Source organism: Lytechinus variegatus, chromosome 4, assembly GCF_018143015.1.
Source record: "Lytechinus variegatus isolate NC3 chromosome 4, Lvar_3.0, whole genome shotgun sequence".
Classification (NCBI taxonomy): Eukaryota; Metazoa; Echinodermata; class Echinoidea; order Temnopleuroida; family Toxopneustidae; genus Lytechinus; species Lytechinus variegatus.
The window spans coordinates 57370623-57397559 of NC_054743.1; the positions used below are offsets into that span (position 1 = coordinate 57370623).

At 36.4% G+C, this 26937-nt stretch overlaps 1 protein-coding gene across 1 annotated transcript; it reads left to right on the plus strand.

Annotated features, from left to right (window-relative positions):
- The first annotated feature begins 4350 nt into the window (after window positions 1-4350).
- Window positions 4351-5457, plus strand: LOC121413101 (cilia- and flagella-associated protein 251-like). Its single transcript, XM_041605866.1, has one exon. The coding sequence runs from the start codon at window positions 4351-4353 to the stop codon at window positions 5455-5457; it is 1107 nt and encodes a 368-aa protein (XP_041461800.1).
- Window positions 5458-26937: the final 21480 nt, after the last annotated feature.

Here is a 26937-nt window from a genome sequence, read left to right on the forward strand (position 1 = left end):
ATATTTCAATTTTTACAAATTTGACAATTAAGACCTCCTTGCCTGAACCACAAAATTTTAAATTAATGGAATTCCACTTTCTCAGGACCAGTACTGGAACGGACTATCCAAAGACATTTCAGACTCGAATTCATTGTTTATATTCAAACGTAAACTTAAACACACTTTTCTGAATGATTATGCAGTTCAGGCAGCAGTAGATATCTAAACCTTTCAGCAGCTCCATTTTACCACCATACCCCCTTTAAAACATTACTTTCCTTCCAGGACGTGCTACAGATGTGATTAAACCAATTAGTTCACTATACCTGTATAAACTCTTGCTTTTCTTTTTTACTTTGTTATTTTTAATAACTATATAGCCTTATATCCTATCTCCTTCCATTGGGGCCTATAACTCACAAACTCTGCTTTCAACTTAGGCCCCTCTATTTTTCACTGATTTAAATTCTCATTGTGTATAATTTCTGTGTCAAGAACCATTTATTTCAACTCAAGATAATTATGTTATACTCATGTCAAGCATGTAAATGTCTGTATATGAAAAATGGAAATAAGCTAAACTGAAACTGTGTTCAGGGAGGAATGAAACTTTATTTCACATGACAATGACGAGAAAATCAAAATATTTCATATTTCATATAATAAAATACAAAAGAAATAGTAAGTGAGTGATGTCATCAGTTCCACCATTTGCATACCGACCGAGATGTAGGCTACAACTGTAGACCCATATCTGCAGTGTGTGTATCACAGCTGATTCAAGGAGTCTGCATAGCAGACTAGGTCTACTGGAGCTGCAGATGTCTGAAATGGCTCGCTTCGCTCGCCCTTTCAGGCTCATTTGCTTCGCAAACCAGCTGCAGATCCCACTTCACGAGCCATTCAGAGTCTGCATAGCAGACTAACCGAGATGTGCATATAACTGTTTTGTGAAATGAAGCGAAACTTAAAAATGTCATAACTTTTTTATTTTACATTCAATTTTGATGAAATTTTTAGCATTATGCTTATTGGATTTTTCTCTTTTTATTCAAATCAAGTTTTTGTTGGGATGGACTTGTCCTTTGAATGAAAATAAAATTGAGTATAGTTTAGATATTGAATCGATGGATTCAACGCACAAAATTATATCCTTTGTCATTATATTATATTCTATCTTGTTTTATGCATATGCTCTATTGGATACTCTTTACATGAAATGAAATTGAATTAAAATTCATTTCTTTTCTTAAATAAATGCAATCCTTATGTAGATATATGCCAAATATGCAATATACAAATTGGACATAAACTACCTTCAAGGCAAAACATACAATGTTTGTTTCATATGATGCTTTGAAAATTGATTATTTATAATAATTAAATTTTCAGATGATTTTTCAGAACATGCTCTTCAGCATTTTACCGTGTTATTTACGAGTTAAGTTCTCCTCTTCTCTTTTTCTCATGTGATTTTGCAATATTAACATATTTTATGTCTTGAATATATATATATATAATGAGAATTAATACACATGTGAAGAGATGAAATAAAAAAGAGTCGTGTATCTCAAATGGAATTGGGACTAATTTATTTTTAATTTCTATAGTGATCTCTTATAATGCCAAGTTTTGGTATGTATTAAAATAATTAAGATATATGGAGGGTGTTTCACTTAAGGTAAAGTGTGACTGAGAGTCATATGCTTTTCAAATTTTTGAAGCTCACATGATATGTCCCGGGATATGTCACACACAAGCTTATTGATGGGGGCGTCATGGTCTAGTGGTTATAACTCTCGTATTTCAATCTGAGGGTCGTGGGTTCGATTCCCAGCCATGGCGCTTTTTCCTTCAGCAAGAAATTTACGCACAAAGTGCTGTAATCTTTCTTTATCTCTAGGTTTCATGGTGCAATACATGTATTTTCATTTTTTATTGGCGTGAAAAAAAGTCATGATACACTGTTTAAAAAAAAAATTATTTTACTGAAAAATAAAGACTTTGCAGTAAGCAATAACATAATCATTCTGCAAATTCATAAAACAGGAATTTTTTTGCAATTTAGTAGAACATTCCTGTTCTGCAAAATCTTTATTTTTCTGTAAAATCAGTTTTTTTTTAAGCAGTCTATCATGACTTATTTTCACCCCAATAAAAAGGGGAAAAGGGTGTTTTATTAAAGGAAATTTGTAAGGTTCCATACACCAAATACAAGTTTCCTGTAAGATTATGCCATCTGGTAAGATTACAAGGTGTTCTCGAGACTCTGCTGCAGGAACTTCTTTAATTTTAAGGATATTTTTTTTAACAGTGTAGGGCATTGGCACAATGTACCAATACATTCGAGGGACACGGTGTATTGGGACCCCCCCCAAAAAAAAGTTAATAAAGTGTATTTCACCCTTTTCCCTTGCATTTTTTTTTCTTGGGTCCTGAAACTTTTTGTGATCCATGCCCACCCCCCCCCCTCCTCAACTCTACAACAGTTTGATAGGAAAATTTTGACAAGCCCCCCCCCAAAAAAAAAAAAAAGGTTTTCAACCACAAAACAAGGATATATTTCATGCCCTTACCAGTTGGTCTAATACCCTTTTTTTTGCATTCATTTCGCCCAATTAACACCTATCCAATTAGACCAAAATGGTTTATGAACTTAATGTATATTAGACCAACTGGTTATTAGAAGAAATGGTGAGTGGGCCCGGAGTTGGCGAAATAGCAGTTAGACCACGTGGATAGTGGACGAACTGGTGATAGATCAAAATATAGTAGACGAGTTGGTAATTAGACGAATTGGCATTAGACCAAATGGAAATAAACCGAGTGTGATTGATCCTGATGCCACGGCGCGTCGTGACGGTTCCATGTTACCGCCAAGTAACTCAACTAAACCGACTCCAAACCGACGAATAGTCTGTCATCGCTGTACGCAACAGAAGTAGTTGATCTAGGCCCTCTTGCAACAAAGATGTTAAGCAATGATTTATGTCATCAAGGGGGTGGGGCGAGCCCCCCCCCCCCCCTACAAAAAAGGTTTTCACCCAAAAATGAAGGTCACCTTGTCCACGAAAAAAAAAATCAAGCAAAAAAAAACTTGTGTAAAAACAGATTGACTGCTGGCTCTCAATAGGTGGGCATGGGCCGGTTGTGCAACTCCCCCCCCCCCCCTGATTCGCCACTGTCATCTAGACATACCATAAACCTAACTAGGATTTATGATCAATATCCTTAAACTGATCTATAATTTACCAGTATATAATAGTGTGAAAATAGAAACACTCGAATTGTATTACTTTGTTATTAACATTATACACTTTAACAATATCAAAGGAAAAATAAGGAGAGTATGTAGCAAATTGCGAAATCAGAAAAGGAACTAAGAGATGCTAGAGAAAAAACATATAGGCCTAAAACTAGAATGGGAGTGGAAAAATTATTGAAGAAATACAAGTAATCAAGAGAGAAATATTGGATGAGAAAGAGAATGATCGGAGATAGTAAAAATGAGACATAATGAGGGAGGGGGAGGAAGGGCGAAGAGAGAGCTTTGTACCCCCCACCCAAAGCCCCCCCCCCCTGGCCCTCTCTCTATTGCGCTCTCTCGCTTTCTATATAGAATTGCGCATTTTCCTTCCTGAGCTGACGATCCTGACACTGCATTTTACCTGCGTTCATTTTGTGACGTCATGATGGGGATGCGCATGTTACATGATTTGCATAGTTACAAAGTTTATTTTCCCATATGCGTTATTATCTTTTTCATCATTATTGATGTGGCGTACACAGCTATTCTATTTCTAGCGAACTTATCGTTTTCTTCTTGAGTATTATCTCGATTCGAATCTTTCGATATGAGTGACGAACGTGAGTAAAAGAATAATTAAAATCCGAACAACTTTTTCAATGGTTCATTAGAATTATATTCCATGTTCCTCTGATTTGTAAGCTAAGTAATTTTTAATTTTACAAGGAAAATGTTTATTTCGCTTAAAATATAATTACAATCTACAAATAATTGTATTTTTGATTAAATTGTTTAGAAAAAGAAAAATACCGAGATAAAACCAAATAAAGCTCTGTTTCCAAACATGTTGCTGTACATGTGTGTAACTAAAAAGTGTAAATCTTATCATTTAAGAAGTGAAATACTGAATAGGCAAAATATGATTTTGCATATTCTTAATGATCCGATTAACCTGCTTCTTTTTTATTCAATATTGTTTTGCTTTATTTTCAGCGAATTCAGTTGTCCCCGACTTTCAGAAAAAGTTGGCGGACGTTATCGCTTTCGAGGAGTACACATTCATATACGATGTTCAGGAGGGTCTGATTGACTAGTTCATCCAACATCTCCAAGACCAGTCAATGGCAGACCAGTTAGAGACGGGGAAGGAGATGGTGGATGACAGGGTGGTAGAGGCTGAGGAGGAGGTCGAAGAGGCAGAGCAGGAGGAGAAGAAGGAGACAGTAGACATGGAGATCGACGCAGAAGAAGAGAAGGCAGAGGAGATAGACTCGGCAGTTGAGAACATGAAGAGAGTGGTAGAAAAGTTACCGGAGGAGGAGGAGAAGTTGAACATCGAAGAGGAGCAGATGGAACTTGGAGATCAGGATCTGGTGGTAGCTGCTGAGGAGCAGACAGTAGCGGTCGAGGGGGAGCAGATTGAGGTCGAGCATGCTGAGGTGGAGCCGGTGATGGCTAAGGGGGAAAAGGAAGTCGTTGCAAAAGAGGAGACTGAGGAGGCAGCCAATGCATCGGAGCGGGTAGATGCAGCAGAAGAGGAGGAGGAAGAGGATATGCAGGTACAAGAGGAGCAGTTTGAGGCAAATGATGAAATGGCCGAGGAAAAGGTGGAGGCAAAAGAAGAGCACGTCGTTGTTGCTGAGGAGCAAGAAGTTGTGGCTGAAGAAGAGGAGGTGGTTGCTGATGAGAAGCAAGTAGTCTCGGCTGAATTGAAGGTGAAGGCTGAGGTGGAACCGATCAAGGATGGAGAGGAGCGGAATGGGGCTGTTGTGGAGCAGCTGGAGACTAAGACTGAGGGAGCGGAGCAGGTCTTGATGTGTGAGGAGGAGAATGCCGAAAAGGCGAAGGTAGAGGGGCATCTGGAGAAGGATGAGCAGAAGCTGTCCGATGAGGCTGAGGAAAAGCAGTCTGAGGAGGCTGAGGAAAAGCAGTCTGAGGAGGCTGAGGAGAAGCAGTCTGATGAGGCTGAGGAGAAGCAGTCTGAGGAGGCTGAGGGGGAGCATTCTAAGGAGGCTGAGGAGAAGCAGTCTGATGAGGAGCAAGGTGAAGCCGACAAGCCGATGGGGGAGAAGGCTGGGGCAGTGGAGTTGGAGGATTTCGAGAAGGCAGATTGCGAGCAGGAGGGTGATGATGAGAAGAAAGATCGTATTAGAAGGAGAACCAAGTGGTGGAAACTTCTTTGTTGTTTTGGTTGGAGGAGGCGAAGGAGGAGGCACCTTTCAGAATAAAAGGAAAATGTTTTAGAATTATATTTGATTAACTATATATTATTATAAACCTTTAAATAAATGTTTTTAAAAATATCAAGGCATTGTAAAATGCATATTTGTAATGGTCTCTTGCTAAGTATACGTTGAGAAACGGGCATGTATTAGAGAAAGAGATAGTGTAGAAGAAACAGAAACAATAATGAAGAATAGGAAAAGATGAAGAGTGTAAAGAAAGATTAAGGAAGAGGTCCTAAAACATAATTATCAAGGAATATGATAAGGCAGAAAGAGAGAGGGGACAGAGAAAGAAAATAAGGAAAGAACGAAGAAAGAAAAAAGTAAAGAGGGTGTGAAAGAATGAAGGAAGGGAAGAAAGAAGTAACAAAAAGGAATAAAGATAGAAAAAAGAAAGAAATTAAAGAAAGAAAGAAGGAGGTCAAACGCTTTGCCCCCCCCCCCCCTTCCCCGATCGACGCCTTAAATATAATCGCTTTCTATGATATCAATTTTCTTTTATTATATTCTATTCATATATTCAGCTTTATTTAAAATGTATGGTGGGTATCCACCCAATATTTGTTTTTTAAAAAATCAATGCTAGCATAAAATAATTTTTCAATTGTTAATAATGGATTAATTGTCAACCTTACTCTGCCCACCCGTTTACCTTTAAACACTCGTACAAAGCGACTTACAAATGTTGTTGTTCTTCTTCTCCTCCTCCTCCTCCTTCTTCTTCTTCTTCTTCTCCTCCTCCTTCTTCTTCTTCTTCTTCTTCTCCTCCTCCTCCTCCTTCTCCTTCTTCTTCTTCTCCTCATTCTTCGTCTTCTCCTTCTTCTTTTTTATTATTATTATTGTTGTTATCATTATTATTTTATTATTGATACTACTAATTATAATACACTGTAATAAGAAGAAGAACAAGCAGTATAGTGATAAAAATGTATATTAATAATTGCTCATTGTTATTTTTAAAGTAATAAGGTATTTACGTTAACGGTGTTTTTTTTATATTTTTTCAATCTTACATTAAAAAAGAATCAAAATTCTATATGCGTATTATAATTATCGATACCAACATGTACTCGCGTGTAAAAACAAAGTTAGAAAAGGTGAAGTCAACCCCATCAAATAGTTGATTTTAAAAAATACAGAAAATTAAAACAGGCATAATGATGATAGAATTTCGTCAAAATTAGATACAGGTAGAATAACAAAGTCATGACAAAATAAGTTAAAGTCCGTCCTTTTTTTAATTGAACTCGGAAATCTATTTCGTTAACAGTGAAAACAATTATACAGATGTGTTTTTCACGACTGTTTCAGAAAGCATGTTGAATTCTCTCTTTTTTTGGGGGGGGGGGCTCACATCATTTGATTTGAATAATTCATTTTTCTTCTACTCAACAACTTCCAACTCGCCCAATTTATGTATAAACTAAACAAAGATGATCTCCCAACAATTTTTTCAGATATGTTCTGTAAAAACTCCTCTATACACGATTACCCAACCAGACAACGTAACTGTTATCACCTTCCCCCCACCCGTACTATATTAGCGAAAAACTCTTTTATCTTTTTTGGACCTGTGTACTGGAATTCACTGCCCAACGACTTTAAAGAATCTACAAACCTTAATATTTTCAAACGCAAACTTAAAAAGATGCACATTTGTCAATACTCCACACCAACAAGTCAAGCTAACACATAACCTAAAACTACATAATAACTTAACCTTTAAAATTTGTCAAACATTACTTATAAAAACAACACTACAACATGATACAATACATTACGACCTGTGCACCTGCCATGTTTCCTCTTTTCATTTGCACTTTTTATTTGCACCTCCCTTATCTCCCTCTTTCTTTCCTTTGCCACTTTACCCTCCCTATTATAATTTTGTAAGTCCTTTTTTTGTGTGTTACCACTGTAATTATTATTATTTGATCTACTTTCTCTTATTTTTTGTCGCTTATTCGTTTTATTTTGACATTTTGTGGATAACTTGTTTTAAGTTTGTCTTCTGCGTCCGTCTCGATTTTTGTATATAGTTGTATATATAGTTTGTTTATAATTAGCATTGAAACTAAGTTTAGGGGCTTGCCTTCTTTACAAGCTTTTGCTTTTCTTGGCAAGTCCCTCCGTTCATTTCTTGTTTCTTTCCATTGATAAAATTACTGCAACAAATTGTAGTTTTGTTTAATTTATATTCAACATTTGTTACGAAATGTCATTGATTTGTCTGTAATATCTATTATATTGAATATGTATTGTTACTTTGATTGTATTTTGAAAAAAAAATTGTTGAACGGAAATAAATCTAAATCTAAATCTAAACGTCGGCCTTATGCCAAAAGGGCCTTAACCCGATTTTAGGGGTTCTGAATATTTTATAATAAATTTAACACATTTCATGTAAAACTTAATAACTTAACACGTTTATCGAAATTGGCTTCAAAAGCAAAAAAACGACCACAAACTTTTAATTATTAGAGAGGCCAAAACCTTTATAAACGCCATTATCTCGGAATAGCCAAAAGCAGTTAAGGCCCTTTTGGCATAAGGCCGACGTTTATAACAATATATTTTTACAATGAATCGGGCATGAACATAAAATCAGTAGCAGGAGATGGATTGGGATTGTGATGGCCACTGACTCACTACTTTATATGTTTTCATTTTTTATGATTTATTATTCTTTTTGGGGGACAGATGTGACAATCAAAATGGCCCTTTTAAAATTACAGTAGGTTAAAGCAATGGCAACCCTACGTGTTCAGGAATGGAATCAAAACTTTGTTTCTCTTTTCTTTCTTATTTCATCTCATTCTGATAAAGTTTTCATTATTTTCCTGAGGTAACCCCCCCCCCACCCCCTTAACTTTTGCTCGGATTGACTAATTGGCCTTTAACTGAAACAATATGATTAGCAAATTAGAGAGTATCTAAAAATAATAAATTGTGTCACAGATTATTGTTTTAAGTGGAATTAAAGACAACGAGTGTGTTTCATTCAAGCTTCACCCTCGCTAATTCTGGACGAAAGTGACTCTGTCGCGCGGAGTCATAGTGCTTATTTTGGTCGAAAGATGCTTACGGTTCTATAATCTTTGCCATCGGGACTTACAATGTTATGTCTTGTGAATAAACTGTTTGTCGTTGCCAAGGCAATGTTGAGTGTTAGTCTAATTATTTTTTTTGTCTAGGAAATAAGTTTCCTATTTCTTCTTCATCTTGAGTTCTCCCATGCAACATTTCCTCCCTATAGGCCCTACTTTCTATTTCCTCTTAATTTCCTTCTTGTTGTTTTGTTTTCCCTTTTCCATCCCCAAACTCCAAATTGGCGACGTACACCGTGGGGGGGTGATATACATTCATAGAGTTATATAAACCTAAACTTTGTGTATACATTTCAACCCCCAGCTAAGTAACCCCCAACCCCCCCCCCCTCCCCTCCCCCCCCCCCTCCCCTCCCCGCCTCAGCCCGACTCCCAGATTAATTACGAGTTGCCAGCCTCTGGTCGGGCGGGCATGAGCCGGCGGTCGGCTCACTGATCTGAATAATGAAACTGCTAGAGACAGTTTTCTTCACTGTCGGAAAAGTTCAAAGAGCGCCATCATGTGTTGTTGTTTTTTCATAGAGTAACGTCACGATAAACCCCTGTAAACAGGGGTTTCAGATTATCTTTTCCCTATTTCCACCCACCTAAAACAGATAGAACAGATAGTCCTTATTAATACAAATACATAGTTGTATAATAGATTATGACATATGACATTACAAAAATTAAAAATGATATAATGTTTCAGCCGATTTTCCTTCATTATCTCCTTTTCTTTTCTTTTGGGTCGTGAAATGAAATGAACATCCTAGTTGGCATGCAAATTAGGGAACCGATGAACTAATCCTATTATAATCTCAATTTTTACTTTATCGCATCAAATATGAAATATTGTACCTAAATAGCGTGCGAAATAATAATTCTTTGAGTTCCCTGTAAACCTGTTGAGTTTCTTTTGCTATGGCCTAATATGATTTGATTGCAGTGTTAGTGGCGAATCTTGGGGGTGGGGGATGGAGATTTAACTCTCCCCCCCCCACCTCGGGTTCCCTAAAAGTAATTTAAAAAAAGTGTTGGATCAAACTCCAATGTCCCTTCCTTACATGACGAGAGTCAGGCAAGCAGAACAAAACAAACTATGTAGCGGATCCATACGGGGGGTGGAGATTTAACCCCCCCCCCCCACCTCGGGTTCCCTGAAAGTAATTAAAAAAAAATTGTGGGATCAAACTCCAACGTCCCTTCCTTACATGACGAGTCAGGCAAGCAGAACAAAAACAAACTTTGTAGCGGATCTATACGGGGGGCGTGATGGTACGCAATATTACATGTACATCGCAGCCCCTCTCCCCAAGCAACATGCTAGATCAGCCACCGAGTGTCCTCACTGATTATCAAATCTGCAAAAATGATTTAATTGCATGAGTGACGTTAATTATCTACTCCCTTAATTGCACGTCACCGTTTAGTGAAAAACACGCGAAATTATGATGTACTGTAATAACTTTCTGATTTTACATCCAGTTTCGATGAAAATTTAAGCGTTAGACTTGGCTGATTTTTCTCTTTTTTATTCAGATAAAGTTTTTATTGAGGAGGACCTAACTTTTTATTAACACAATACTTTTTTACACGAAGAGCGAGCTTGTTTACATAAGGACCAGTTGTAAGAATTAATTAACAAAATACCTATCTGAATAAAGATAATAATTTGGGAGTGGTAATCGTGGGTTGATTTCTCTCTCTCTCTCTTTCTTTAATAATAATGAAAAAAAACCCACCCACCACTGATAGGCTTATACAGACTTGAAGTGGGACATCATTTTAAGCCAGCGCAAATCATGAACAGGATGATATGTCATTAAAAATGTTTAACATTGTTAAACAGATAATACGAAAAATGTATTTTAAACACTTCGTGAGTGTGGATACGATACTCATCTTATGAAGAAAAAAATGAGAGCGCGTAGTGCAAGACAATTTTTTGACGATTCGGACTTAAGATTTTCAAAAATACAACATAGTGTCTGACTAGGGTTGCAAAGGGCTGGAAACTTTCCGGAAATTTTGGAAAATTTCCATGGAAAGTTTCGGGAATTTTCAGCTGCCGGGAATTTTGGGAATTTTCGGGAATTTTCATTTTTTCACAAAAAGTGATAAATTCTGTTTTTAAATACAAAATTATAAATTGATAACCTAAAATATCATATTTTCCATTTGTATTTATACTATTCTTCATTCTTTAAATTGCCCATGGTATAAAATATTCATCAAATACATTATAGTATATGTAAATGTAGTAACATGATGGAGCATTATGTACAAAATGAAGCTTTTCAATTCAACATGAAAAAAATAATACTTTGCATTACACTTTTTTTTCATTTTTCTTTAAATTTCAATGTTTTTTTATGTGAGAACCTGCCATTATATAATAGCATGTTATTAAGAGAACACCGCTCCCTACATGTAGCCTGCATGCACAGACCCTTATTGAAACTTTGATCCACAAGTGGGACTTCATACAAGACTAGCATGAATACAACTTTCTGTTGAACAAAAGGACCTTCTGTACACAAGTCATTGGCAGAAACCTTAGGCTGCTTATTCAGACCACTTTCCTTGAGTGAAGGGTTTGCCCTTGTCTGTTGTGCAAAGCCTTCACTCAAGTTAAGGGTCTGAATGTGCAGCCTACTCATGCCTTGTGTACAGAAGGCCCTAACGCTCAGGAAACAGCAAGATTTTATGTGCTAGTCTTTGCATGGAGACCCACTTTTTTATCACAGTTTCAATCAGGGTCTGTGCCTGCAGACTAGGTTTGCACAGCAGACTAATCCCACCAGCAGCTATGGCACTGGCTTGAGTAAAAAAAATGGGAAAATCAGGTCCAGGAACAAAAAAAGTTATATTACTAATTTATTTCTGAGATGCCCCCCGAAAACATGGGGGGGCAAGAAATAACATTATTATAATGGGTGACTTTGAAAACAATCAAGATGAATAATTTTTCGCAAAGGGAGAAAAAATGCACTATTAAAGTTTGTTGACCTCAAATGACCTTTGACCTTGATTGAGATTGAGAAACTTGTTATCAATTTCATATCTTTTGTGACATTAAATGACAATCTCATATCAGTTTCATTTAATTTGATCTAGTATTTTAAAAATACTATGTTTCTTTCTAAGAGGGTTAATTGAACTGAAGTTAACTTTAAGCTTGAGCCAGAAAACTAAATACTCATCAAATTAACGCTACAAACTGCACAAAGTTCTCACTTCTGCTATGCAGAAATAAATTAGAAATAGATGATAATATAATAATAATAATAATGCTAATAACAACAATAATGCCATAATTATTAATAATGATTCTCATCTGCAAAAAGATGAGAATATCTTATACCCCTTTCATAAACCTATCCTCCAATTAGCCGCCTAAGAGTAATGCGGATAATTCAATAAAAATTGCGTTCATAAACTCCGAAAATATTCCGCACTATTTTTACGAGCGCCCGTCCTGAAAAAGGAGGATAATCGTCATGGCAACCGCACACACCCCCTCCGATGCGGTTGCGTTGGAAAAGGGTGACCTTGTGACCGCTCCATGGCAATTATCCGCATTACTTTCGAAATGCGTTCATAAAGTCAAAATCTTGTCTCGATGCTGCTATTATGCGGATAATTGCAGCATCAAAATAATGCGGATAACTGTGGTCCTCCTCCGATTTTACGACCAAATTATGCTGCTATTAGCCGCATAATTGGGTTTATGAAAGGGGTATAAGAGGCATTAGTGTAAAGCATTTGCAGTGTACATGTACTGCCATCGCTCATACCATTCAACCAGTAAAACAGTAAATCAACTTTTACATGAAATTCATTGAAATTCTGCCTTGTCTGACTGTCTTAGCATTTATATTTTGCTTGAAACTTGCTGACAAAGCACAATCAAGCATCATCTGCCAGAATAATCCTTTCAATTCCTGTATACAATTATCAGAAAATTGCTACTTTTTGAAAATTCCCAACATTTCTTGAAAATTCCCAACACTTCTTGAAAATTCCCGAAAATTGCCGAAAATTCCCAAAATTCCCAATAAATTCCCGTTTATTCCCATGGAAAGTTTCCACCGCGAAAATTCCCGGGAATTTTGCAACCCTATGTCTGAAATTTAATTTCTTTACATAGAAACGGCCCTGGGATCGTGGGGGGGGGGTATGTTTTGCAAGTGATTGACCTTCCTCGAATTTCGAATGAATGATTTATGAAATCATAGGCGGCGGAAGCGGAGGGGAAGGGGGTCCTGTCTCCTCCTAAATTCTCCCTAGATTTTTTTATTGATAACCTTTTTTTTCTTTGCTTGTCAATTTTTTTACCTGCGTCCATCCCAAATTTCAGGTGGAACCCCCCCCCCCACAACTGAAGAAAACAAAAACATATCGGCTTCCGCCGCCAATGTGTGAAATGAATTCGAATAAGAGAGAAAAGAATTATGTGTCTTCATCTGCAAATTCTGTTTGTATTCATGAATTCGTGTTTTGTTCAGGTAGGACGGTTTAGTGGTTGATGTGAACGGGCCGTCCGGCTAAAGGGGAAAGATACATTTGATTATTTTGTGCTTTGATTTGCGGGGTTCTTTTCATAATTCTTTGACTTTCTTATATCTTTAGCGAAGTGCTGAAATATTACTGAACTGATATTTTTTATCCGATTCTGATTTTCTATCTCTACATCGACTCTATTGGCCTATACATTCGGTGTTCTTTATTTTAATGGGTTAGTTGTTCTTGACTGTTCAATTTTATTCTCATGTTTGTAAATAGAAGTCACTGGAAGAAACAAATAAATGACATTTATACAAGAAAATCTCGCACCCACGTCAATTCAATTTTTTTCAATTTTCAATTTCAATTTATTATTTTTTCATTTTCAACAGAAGAACAAAGTAATGTGATCAAAATAGTTACAATGAACTTATACAGATAAAATAAATTCAGGCATGTACAGTATTTGATATTTATCTATAAAACGAAGTAAAGCAAAACAGAATATATATAAGCAACTATCATAACCATTTTAAAATAAAAATTCTGTGAAAATGGAGGGATCCACTAAAAAGCAGTGCTTGTATTGTGTGGACCCCTCTAAATAATTATTTTAGAATTGCCTACGAAGACAGACAAGTTTACAAAACAGAGAACAGCAGAACAAAGAACAAGAAACAATCAAACAATTGAAGCACACACAAAGGATATGAAAATAAAAATGAAAAGAGATAAAGAAAGATAACAGAGATAATACAGCAGGACTTCAACGCGCGGATAATTATACCAAAAAAAAAAAAAATAATAATAATAAGTTAAGGAGGCATACGTCGTAGGCATACAGCTCAGTTTCACATCAAAATGGAACTACCAATGGTGGAATTATTAACAGTTGCTCTCTGTCTTATGAATATGATGGGATTTCTCTAAGGTGGTTTTCAGGTGACAAGTTCAATGTTGTATTATTAATCCCTACGCCCTCCGATTGAGTCTTTCTCTCCCTCTGCAGACTTAGGGCATCCCTCCATCATCAACTCCCTCGCCGATGCATGAGTCATCGCGGGAATCACCCCATCACCGCATCCTTTATGCTCCAACTGTACTGGCGGCCAGTTCACCATATTCTTTTGTTATCGGAGTCGGAGTTAAAATGCGTGCATAAATTAGCAGACAATCCGATACCCAACTCATGAAATTAGCGATCAAATCTTCTGATTTGGGACTCCTTTGTCCGAAGTTGTGCTAGCCAAACGTAATTGGGAAGCCTGCGTGACATGCGCGTGCGTGCATTGTGCCCGGGCCGTAACATCAACAAAGCGCCGTGGTTCGAATGGAGTTTAATGCCACTGCCACTGGGGTGATTGCGCCGTTGACTACCAGTAGTTGCAGACGACACTGTCATCGAAACATTGAATGGGAAGGGTTGTATTGTTGAAGTAGTGAGCTGTTAACCATTGCTTGAAAAGGATATTATTGATTAGTCACCCAACAATCGACTTATTCACATTCTAACTTTCGTGAGTATCGAACAATAATAGCTAAACAAAGTGTTTGAGCATCATTGCGGACGCTTCACGTGCTCATGACTGTGCGTGGGCACTGTTCAAAACATCGCATGGACTCAGTGTTGAGGACCAAATAAAAGCGACGGAGCCAGATTCAGATGGGTTTTTTTTAATTGGAGAGTTGTGTTCTAATTGGATTAATATAGGGATTATTTACTGATGCTGTGATCAACGTAACTGATTTTCATTACTGGAACACAGAGAGGTAAGAAAATCCATTATGTACGAAATTTCAATGTCCAAAAACGTGATCTTCATAAATGATTGTTTTGTGGAATGCCGCAGTGTGCTCATGATGCGATCATCGAACACCAATCGCCGTCTGGTCAGGCGGGGAGTTGGCCGACTTTGCTATCTTCTGAAGATAAACCACCTGTCTGATTTAAAGGGAGTCGACGTACGGTAGTCTAGTATATCCAAGTTGGGGTTTGAAGACTATGAATTAGGAATTGAAAGGATTTTTTTAAAGACAATGCAATAATATGAAAAAATGCTGTAATATTTTGGATGTCAATTGCTACCAAATATTTTTGTTTACATCTCAATTAGTCATATTGTCAAAATTTGTATAACAGTATTTGACAGGAAAAATATAGAATATTGATATCTTTTGTCAATCAAACACTTTTCCATCGACTGTTTTTGTTAGCCTCCCAAATTACATGTAGTTGTTATTTGTGTCAGTATTTGAATAAAAAAGTTATATTTAATCTATCAAACAACAAGCAATAGGCCTGATCTTTTTTTTGTTAACCTCCCAATTTAGCTTGTTTGTCAGTATTATATTAAAGGAGATTTAACAGTTAAAGGCATAACATGAAAATGTTATTGATATTTTTTGTCAATCAAAGTAATCACTACCAATCATTGTTTCTGTTATTTAAACTCCGATTTTGTCAGTTTTTGTTGATACAATTTCTTTGGTCAAGAAAAATAGCAAATACAAATACAAGATTAAATAAATCAAACACATTTTTTTAGTAGAAAGGATTTTTGAAATGAGATTAACTTTCACTGGTAGGATATGAAAAAAAAGTTATTGATATTTTTTGTTTATCAATCACCACCAATCAGCCATTCTGTAAGCCCTCCCAATTTACCAGTAGTCAAAGTTGTGAATAGATATGTATTGCATGATAGAAACAATTATACTTGGAAAAGAAAGAGAAAAGAAATGAAAACCCTTCATTCAGAAACTTTGTGATCTTCAGATCAAAAAATTGATTGATAAAAATAATGAAATATAAAATTGTTTAATTCCTAATAAAAGTCATTAAAGGGGACACCAAATGATTGAACACAAATCTTGTGGGAATGCTCCCCAGGGAGTGGAAAGTGCATACATTAGGTGGTTTCAGACCGCCTCGAAGTTCGCCAGTTCCAGGTATTCTCTGATCGGGAAATTTACCCCGATCAGAAAATACCAGGTATTTTGGTAATGTGAAAGCAAACTACGCGTAATTTCCCCGAAAGAAAATACCCGCTAAATAGTAGGTACTTGGCGAAATTACGAGAACTTTCGTGGGGATTTTTCCAAGGTCGCAGGTATTTAGGCGATGTGAAAGCAAATTACGGGAACTTTTATCCCAGCGTGTCGTTGGGCGCGGCGGCGTGGGTGGCTGCTGGGCAAGTGATTTTGAATCTCCCGCCTTGCCTGCTTATCAGACCACACTGCGCATGCTCGTAACTTCGGGAACTTATCCCGAAGGATGTGTTTCGGGGCGGTGTGAATGCAGGAATAATTAACGGGTATTTTTTAGCCTTAAAAAGTTCTCGTAATTTAACGGGGATTCTTGTGATCGAGGCGGTTTGAAACCGCCTATAGTATGTGGTCAAGCAAGGATCCGATGACCAGACTAATAGCTGTAATTTGCTATGATGCATAAAGCTTTATTATGATTATTATCACTATTTTGTTATAATAATAATACACTGTAAAAACTGCAGTGTTAAAACTGACACCAATTGGTGTTAATAGAGGACCACACCCTGATGTGTTAAAATACACCCTAGAGATTAAACATAACACTAAAGAGTGTAAATGTAACAACAAAAGGTGTTGTAATAACACCTATAGGTGTAAAACTAGCACCACCAATTTAACACCGGTGTAAAATAACTGGTGTCCTCTAAGTACACCAGTTAACACCTCATTTTTTTTCTGTGTTATAATTGTAATAATAATGATAATAATAATGATGATAATAATGATAATAACAATGATAATAATAATAATTATTAATATTAGATATTGTTATTTCTACCTGTATTATTATTTATGTTTCATTATATTTTTCCTTGGTTGTCAGACCTACTTCAGAACTAACAAATGATGGGATTTCAAATTTCTGCCAAGTGCATGCTGTAAATTCAGTGTGGTTATCTCATCTGAATAGCTGCGTAAAGTGCACTATTCATGCATCCATGCAGAATCTTTGAACAAACACAATGCCTTATCCAAACAATATCCTGTAAATTAATACGACTTTGTATCTGTGACCTTGATAATGCACTGTTGCTTATCCCTCCTAATCAAAGAATCAATAGGCTGTCAATTTTGTTTTGTGTGTGACCTTTTTTGCGGGGGGGGGGGGGGGGGCAGTACATGTAGGTCCTCAGATTTCTTTTAGTTCATTGTGTTGGGAAAGGACCATGCAAGATTGAAAAAAAAGTCATTATGAAAATATAAATTTTCTGAGTTACCTGACGGACATAATTATATCAAAGTAAATGGAGTTAAGATATGTTAGAGCCTTAACCAAAATTTATGTTTGAGATTGGTCTATAGGCAATGGAAATAGATAAATATCTCCTGTCTCCATTGCGAAAAATGAGACAGATTTTGACAAAAATGGTTGTATAAATACATGTATTAGCTGTACTTTCCCGGGTTCTTTCGGATTTACATAGCTTAGAATATTATAAAGCATTAAAGGTTTTCATGACTTTAATATTATGTTCAAATGTTGGTTCATTGAAATGTCAGCTTTACCACCAAAACTTGCTATTTTTACACCATTGAAAGACATGGTCTGTTTTCATTTTTATATGATACAGGAAAGATTAAAAAAAGAGAGCAAAGTATCTAAAGTGTAAACAGAGGGAGAGAGAAATAAAAAAGAATGCTATTCACAGCATTTCAGAAATTAGATGACAGGTCTACTCTGCATCAAATTCAAATTGTGATGATGGAACAAATTATTGCTATGGGGTTGGTGGTATATGTAAAGAGATAAGACAGATAACAGACAGATGTAGAGTAGGTACACTGCAAAAACTCCGGTGTAGATTTAACACCAGCCTGCAATCTATATCTGTCCACACCAGAGAACTGTTAACACCAGTTTGGTTTTGGTCTAACACCAGATAGGTGATTATACAACACCAATTAGTATTAAAACAGCATTGATTTGATTCCAAACTGGAGTTGCTTCAATATTTCTCTGGTGTGGACATATAGCTTCTGGGCTGGTGTTAAATCAACACCGGAGTTTTTGTAGTGTGGCAAGTAGGCACATGTGTTACATTTGGCAAGATATAAAATCCATTACTCAAATGATGTAGATGGATAAGAGATAGAGGGAGGGATGAGGGGGAAGAATAGATAGAGAGAAGAGAGAGAAAGATAGATAAAAAGATAGATGATAAGATAAAAAGAGGGGTATAGGAGAGGGAGGGGGAGAAAGAAAGAGAAAAATAGAAAGATATATACATGAGATAGAGGGTGGGGGAATGGGGGTGGAGAGAGGGGGAACAAATTAATTGAAAGAATTACAGGGGGAGGGGAGAGAAAGGAAAAGAAAGAATGATAGATAAAATAATAGATGGATATCTATATGCCATATGTGTGTGAGTGAGGGTGTGTGTGTGTGTGTGTGTGTGTGGATTTATATAGCGAGAGGGGGAGATGGGAGAGAAGAAAGAAAGAAATGTAAGAAGAAAAGAAGAAATAGGGAAAGAGGGAAGGTGAAACTTAGGAGAGAGAGTGAATGTAATGACAGTGGATGACATACATGTAAAACAAACACGGGAGTAAAACTGAATCCTTGCTGGAAATAGCAACAAATCCAATGGCAGCGTAATGAGCTTTAGTTTGAAACCAAATTGGCTTCCATTTTGGGAATAATTATGAGGACAGCGCTCACTCATCGCGTCCATAAATTGGGATCAGATCAGCACCAGTTGGAGAGAAAAGTCTCAATAAATTAGTGAGTCACTCGTGGGCAGATGCTCCTATACCACTGGCCGCTTAGATTGCTGGGGACTGCATCCCTGACCCTGTTTACATTGAAAAATTAAGGAAATCTATATATTTGCATCCTGGTGTATCTGCGTGGAAAATGCATGCTGCAACCCCATCCTATGGCCCCATATGGATGCAGAGAGGATGTAAAACTGTTTCATACGCTCTATGTCCAATGAGCATCCGTCTACCGTGTTTTCATTGTTAATCCATTTTGTCCATTGTTTTAAGTGGATGAATATGGATGGAGCCACCCCAAAATTTTGCTTGTCCGCTGTATCTATTATGAATACGTTTTGTGTCCGTTGGCCAGTGGGACCAGGCCTTTAAAGAATAATTACTTAATACCTTATTGCAGGATGTACTGGAAAAGTGCAGAGATCTGCAGCGCAAGTTTCCAGCCAGGGGTGTTTCACAAAGATTTAAGACTTAAGAGACACACTTAATTTTCTGTTGCGTGCGGCATAAAAGGCATGACTGTACTGGTCAGCTCATGCCAAGATTAATCAATTAGATTGCACATAATTGTATATACTCGTCAGCATTTAAGGACAACTCTAGGTGAAAGGCCATACTTAAATCGTTGTGAACCCCCCCCCCATCCAAACTCTTTCTCCCCCTTTCTTCATTCACAAAGTTTAATAGTTAAGAAAATATGTGGTACAATGAAAATTATGCATGTTATAATTATGGTAAGTTTCCATTTCCTTTTTTTATTGTATATTTACCTATGTTCCTTTGTTTGATTTTGAATATTGAATATTGATTTAAGCCATTATTGTACATGTAGCTGCCATGGAAACCTTGATTATGGTTGGCTGCTTGCACTGTTTATAACATGATCGTTATTGGTAAAGTTATCACACTTTTAACTCTTTACGAGGTGTGCGCTTGGGTTTCACAAATCCACAAAATCTATGACAAATTTACTACCAACCAATCAGATTGAATGATTTCAGTAACTTTTAACTGTTATTGCAAATTAAAAAAATGGTTTAGGAAACAGATGCCTGATTTGGTATGAGACTCCAATGCATACCCTGTTCACATTAGTAAACTAAGCACATTTTCATGCATACAAATATGATGTGAAATTCCCCCTTTAAATCAATAATTCTTTCATGATTTAGTAGGACAGTTGGTGGAATAGACTCAAGATCTTTGAATGCTGTGTACTGTTTGTGGGAATTTGAAAAGGACGTGATAAATCACAATGGTTAGATGCTGCTGTGTTTGTGTCTTCCTGATGGGGAACATCGTAAAGGAAACCAAAACCCAAGAAGAGAAGCAATCTTATTGGAAAGAGTAAAGTGAGAGGAACAATTAAAACAAAAAAGTTTCATCAAAATCAGTTATGAAATAAGCAAGTTATGGACGTTTAAAGAGTCTTGTCGTACTGTCTATGGGATCCTCAAATTGGCAAACTTGCTTCACAATGGCTGGTTTTGTGGAAATTCTCCATTTTTTTTGTACACATATTATCACATTTTCCCTTTATTTTACATATTGCACATTATCTCCTCCTGACTTTGACATATGTGGTGTGAATTATATTTTCCCATGACATATGTTGTGCTCAGAAGGAGGCAAGATGCAATATGAAAGATAATGAGGAAAATCTGAAACTTTGTGTACAAAACAAATGGAGAGTTGTCCACAAAATCAGCCATTTTGAAGCACGTTTGCCAATTTGAGGATCCCCATGGAAAGTACAACAAGACTCTTGATACGCCCAAAACTTGCTTATTTTATAACCTTTTTTAAATTATTCCTCTCATTTTACTCTTTCCGCAGTAAGATTGCTTCTCTTCTTGGGTTTTGGTTTCCTTTAACTCATAAATCCTATCTTACATTCTTACATGAGAATTATTATTATTATATGAAAAATAATAACACAAATTAAAATGTATTTAACTAAAAGTTAATGAAATCATTTTACCTCAAAGAAACAGAAATGGATAAAGGTTTAAGTTTGTGATTGTAAAGGTCTAAAATAAAAATTTCAGAAAAAAGCAAGTGTTGAGGTAATTCTTATTAAAAATTTAAACTTAGAAGTTTGAAGAGCTATTTGGGTCATGTCTAAAATCTAAAAAAAAAAAAATCAGAATTCAGGTCTGTTCGTCACCACTTGAAAGATGGATATGCTTGGAAAGTGAAGATTATATTGCTTTGGGCAAGATGATCTTCAGTAATTGAATTATTTTTCAACTTGAAAGTAAAATCTGAATAAATAGAAAACAAATTCATTCTAAGCTCCAAATGTTAGTCAGGTAAAAAACAATTCCTCAGAGAATTTTGTATTTAGTTTTCGTATTGATTCTTTCAGTGACATTTCCAAACAGCAGTGAAATACAAACATGAACTGACAAATAACCTCACAAATGATAATACATCAAGGTACCAGTAGAATGAACAATTTAAAACATAGATCTATAGATGAATGAAACTGGTCCATTCAGTAAATTGCAATTCGCTCAAAGAAACTTAAAGGAGAATGAAACCATTGGAACAAGATAGCTTGTGTGAAAACAGAAAAGTCAAAGAAACAGATCAATGAAAGTTTGAGAAAATTCGGACAAATAATAAGAAAGTTATGAGCAATTGAATATTGCGATCACTAATGCTATTGAGATAGCAAATTGGCAATGCGACAAAGATGTGTGATGTCACTTGTGAACAACTCTACCCATTACTTAAGTATATATTTCACTTGAATTGCCTCTTTTATCACATCTATCCATACATGTAGATCATGTTTTCTTTCTACATGAGTGCATGTAATACATATTTTTTAAGAACACATCATGGATAGAGAGTTTGTATCATCATAAGAAAAAGCAAAAAGAGACATTTTGAGGGTATTTTATAGTCCACCAAAGGGAAAGTTGTTCATCAGTGACATCACACATCCTTGTCGCATTGCCAATGGGAGGATCTCCTTGGTATTAGTGATTGCAATATTCAAATGCTCATAACTTTCTCATTATTTGTCCGATTTTCCTCACACTTTCTTTATTCTTATTCTTTGATTTTTCTGTTTCTACACAAGCCTATTTGTTCCAAAGGTTTCATTCCCCTTTAAGAAATATACTAAAAATAAAGAAATAAAGAAAACCAAACCTGCACATCCATCCCACTCACACACAAACAAAATATTCGTTATCTTTCAGGTCCTCTCCTGGTTGGTGGCATTTCTCATGAACACTGTAGGAGTGCCCCACCCCCATAAACCCCACCCACTAGCTCCGCCCACCTTTCACCCCATTTATAGGTCACTTGATATTGCCATACTTACCAATGATAAAAGGCATGCCTGATAGAATGCCTCTTTTACAGGGAGGGGGGGGGGGTTGAAAGAGAGTAAACCGGGATTAAATCCAGATTAAGTCTTCATCCAAAAGCTTATTCATATATTTGTGGAGGCAAATGGAGGCATAGTAGCTCAGTCTGTTAGAGCCGGGGTTTCGGATTCCAGTGAGCTGGGTTTGATTCCCACTTGGTGCACGAGTGCCTTTTGGTAGGGCATTAAATCCATTACCAGGTCCCTTGGAGAGGACGTTAAGCCATCAGTCCTCTGGTTTCTTGCTTGCAAGCAAGCATTTCATGCTTTCTTAGCAATTATAGGTAAAAAAAATCACCACCATTTTACCATATATTTCTATATGTCTCACAAAATAAGGATTTTTTCAGAGGTGCTGTCAAAAAACTACATGTACAGAGATGTGGTACAGTTGATCATTTGATGTCATCTTGAATCTTGTGGCTTTAATCTGCTGGAAATTTATTTATATAATTGTAAATATCAGATTTTTTCATTTATCTTTTCAAAGTTTGAACACAGAAATTTTAATTTCATTTACCACAATCTTTTTATTTGATTTTTTTCTACCATGTTTTGGGATACAGACCCGGGAGCCGATTTTATCCCGGTCAAATATGCAGTGAATGTATATGAAATAGTGTTTAGTCAGAGAAAAATAACTTGGGATGTTGGGCCTGAATTAATCTGGGTCAAATACACAGTGATATATGAGGGGGTTTCAGTTTAAAAACAACAACAAATGGCCCAACACCTTTTATGTACTTAGCCTTGACCATGGGTGCAGTGTACATGTATTTGGGTGTTGTAAACATGCTGTCGTTCTTGAAGCATGACAAATTCAGGTTGTGAATAATAGCAAGGTGTATTGTGAAACTGTCATATATTGTCAAAGTTTAGGTTCCATTGACAAAAATAGGTGTTGTGGAAGGGCAGTACGTTTACCAGCAAAAATACTAGTTCTTCACATTTAGGGTGAGATTCTATTTAGAAAATCTGGCTGCTATTCAATCTATTTTTTATTTCTTTCTAACGGAATTTCACAAAGTTTGTCCAAGTAACCGTAAGGATTGCATATTACACTGTACTTTCAGAGCAGATTATTTCATTTTTTATGAGTGGGCAAGAACAGAATTTAGGTTTCAACAAAATTTATTGGCACAAGGTCCAAAGTCTGAAAGTCGAAAAGGTCTTTGCATACCTAATATATTTATAGTAATATCATGGTCTTTGACCTGGTTTTCAAATAAAAACATGTTTAATATCTAATGTGAACATTGGAGCATGGAATCAAATCTTCTCTCCAAGCAAGATATGTGATAATTCTATCCACTGATTACATTAGCATTGGACTTGGACAAATTGGGTAGTATGCAGGGGGGGGGGGCTTCTTAGTGTATGATGTATGACTGTCCAGACCCCCATTTTCAGCCTCAATTTCCCTTCCAGAGCATCACCAATTTAGGAAGCCTTAGAAATTTGTTAATTTTCCCCATTCTATAGACCCTCAAATTTCTGGTTTCTTGTTTCCAGTGACCTTAGCCTCTACCATGCTACCATATATTGAGTTCTGGAGACACCCATTTTTCTGTGGTCAGTTCCAGAGCCCCCTATTTTGTATTTTGGTGTTGTGGCACATAGGTATTATGTTATAATTCGAGTAGCCCCCCCCCCAGGGGCTACTCGAATTAATCCCCCCCGCGGGTAGTATATACAGTAAGATATTTTCTAAACCAAATTAAGGTATTTTTAACTATTAAAATTATAGAATTGTTGAAAATAACACTATATTGCTTTGATTGGGTCTATTTCTCTCTCTGTTCACAACATAGCCCTTTGACAAAGTTCTGCAGGTTTGGAAAGTCAAATTGAACTTTTGATACTACTAGTAATCTACTTTATCGATTTATTTTGCATTCGATCCATATTGGAATTAATGTATGGAGTAAGGTCAATCACAGATTATTGAGTTCCTTTTAGAAAGGATAGTTGTAAACCATATACAGTTGCATGAAATCACCATTAATCTATTAAGCATAATTCACAGGTCAGTGGCAGATCGGGGGGGGGGGGGGCACATCTGGTCTGTGCCCCCCCCCCTCCATTTTGAAAGTCACAATACAAATTTTCAATGTAAATATGCCGTTCTTACTCAGGTGAGCCCACCCCCTTTAAAAGTCACAGCATATGTTTTAATGGGAATATGTCACAAGTGATTGGACCTTCCTTTTTGTGAAAACCTTTTTTTCCCTCGGGATAAATATGCCCCTCCCCCCCTTGGAAATTCCTGGATCCTCTCCTGTCACAAATAAAAATTCATTTTTAAAAACTGACATAACTTTGGTAAGACATCAATCCACACTTCACCTTGAAGAAAACATGAACCCAAATCAGATGAACCTTTTTCTGGGAATATTGTGGAGTTATTTTTTAAATGATCAGAATATAAAAATCATAAAAAAACATGTACATCTAGCTGTCATCAACTCAAACATTATGCGATTTCATATCAGCAGCACCATAACAGTTATAGGACAAATGCATGCATTCAGAGCAATGAAATGGAATAGTGACCACAAACTTTGGTTAATATGAAATCACAAAAATAAATCCACTTATACACAATTACAATATTCTAATGATAATGTAAAAGGACAAGTCCACCCCAAAAAACTAGATTTAATAAAATGAGAAAGATTCAACAAGCATAACACTGAAAATTTCATCAAAATCGGATGTAAAATAAGAAAGTTATGACATTTTAAAGTTTCGCTTCATTTCACAAAACAGTTATATGCACATCTCGTTTGGTATGCAAATGAGGGAACTGATGACATCACTCACTCACTAGTTCTTTTGTTGTTTATTATATGAAATATGAAATATGAAATATTTTTATTTTCTTGTCATTGTCATATGAAATGAAGTTTCACTCCTCTCTGAACACGTGGAGTTCCATTATTTTAACATTTTGTGCTTCAGAGAAGGAGGTCCTAATCATCAAATTCGTAAAAATTGAAACATTGTATAATTCAAACAATAAAAAACAAAAGAAATAGTGAGTGAGTGACATCATTGACTCTCTCATTTGGATGTAACTGGCTCGTTCACACAACTATTTTGTTAAAAAACAAGCATTGTGCTTGTCTGATTTTTCTCTATTGATTCAAATCAACATTTTTCTGAGGTGGACTTGACCTTCAAGCCAGAATAGAGACTCAACACTTTTGGGGGGGGAAGCTAGTTAATTCACAGATGACACTATTTTGGAAATTGAACAAAAATCTGTTGATTAACTGATGGACAGGAAATGAAAAACTATTCAGAGGTTGAAGAGTTGTCTCTTTTCTGCTGCGTACTTCTCTCAACATGTACATAATTATGTATACAGATATTTGTGTGCATACTATGGACCATTGGGGGATTTCAAGTTCAGTGTTAACCTTTTGGTGTTTGTGTTAGGTCAGTTTTTACACGAGTATAACACCAAACATAAAATGCAGGTGGTCATGAAAAGTCACTCACTCATTGTTGAGATGTCAATAATGTGATGTGGATCAGTTTTACAAACTCAGAATAGGTTTTAGAGCAAGGGGAAGCAATCCAAATTGTGCTTCAAACACCAACACCAAGGCCAACACCGGACTTGAAATCACCTATTGTGTTAAGAATTGAAATGTAGGTTGTCTACTTCCAGTATTGCAAGCGAAAGGGAAACCCAGAGAAACAAACTTCATTGAATGTAATATGTTTTCACCTGACTTCACAATTGAATATCTAAAACACGGCAGAATTTGAACACTTCATATGATTTTGATTTCCAGTTGGGTTCACTATTAACCATGGAGCTTTTAAAGTAATAGCTCCATGGTACTACTGTATTTCGATCGGAATGCTGCTAGCTAGATATGAAATAAAAATCTATGGATTACATAGGCCTTGTGATTAGGATTTACTGCGGCCTTTCCTCTAATACATTAGGTTGTTAACTCATCGAATTGACACTTGATCTTGGGCACAGTCGTCTCGAATCTTGGGTCTTGCCGAGTTCCCTCTCAGTTTATAAAGAGATTTAAAATGGTCACAGAAACCACTTTCTATATAGCAAGCATTGGAGTTGGGGGGGGGAAAAAGCTTGAATTTCATGTATTTGCTCAAAGAATAGTTCCTGCAAATTGCCCTTGGGTTGCTGTCAAGGGAGCAATATCGTCTGTCATTTATTGCTCTGAACTTTGCATTCTTGATGTGACCTACTTTCTCATCCCACACCCCAAGTCCAGGGGCAACATTTGGTAGTGGGTAGGTACATACATGTATCTGACAAATCTGATCAGGAGGGGCAAGAAAACAGATCTTTTTGAAGAACTTTCCCATCAAAATATATAATTTTGACAAAAAAAACCCCAAAAAGTTTAAAAGTCACTACCATTATCAAAATATTTTTTGTCCTTCAATAAAATTCTGACTATGAAGAGAAAAATACAAGTATCAAAATCTATAGGTAATAAAGCCCCCCTCCCCCTTCAGCCTCCTTGCGGCAAAGGCATATTGCAAGGGAGTCAAGGTACCAGGGGATACCTCTTGGTTTATGTCAGCCCTTTTTATATACATGTACAATGACATCATGATAGCTTTAGCTCTTGCAGGTGAGGTGGGTTTCAAGCAAGCAAACAAGCATACATGGTGGTACATAGTAGATGGATAAATATAATTTTGCTGTTGATGTATCATTTTGATTGTGCTGTATTTAAATCACACATT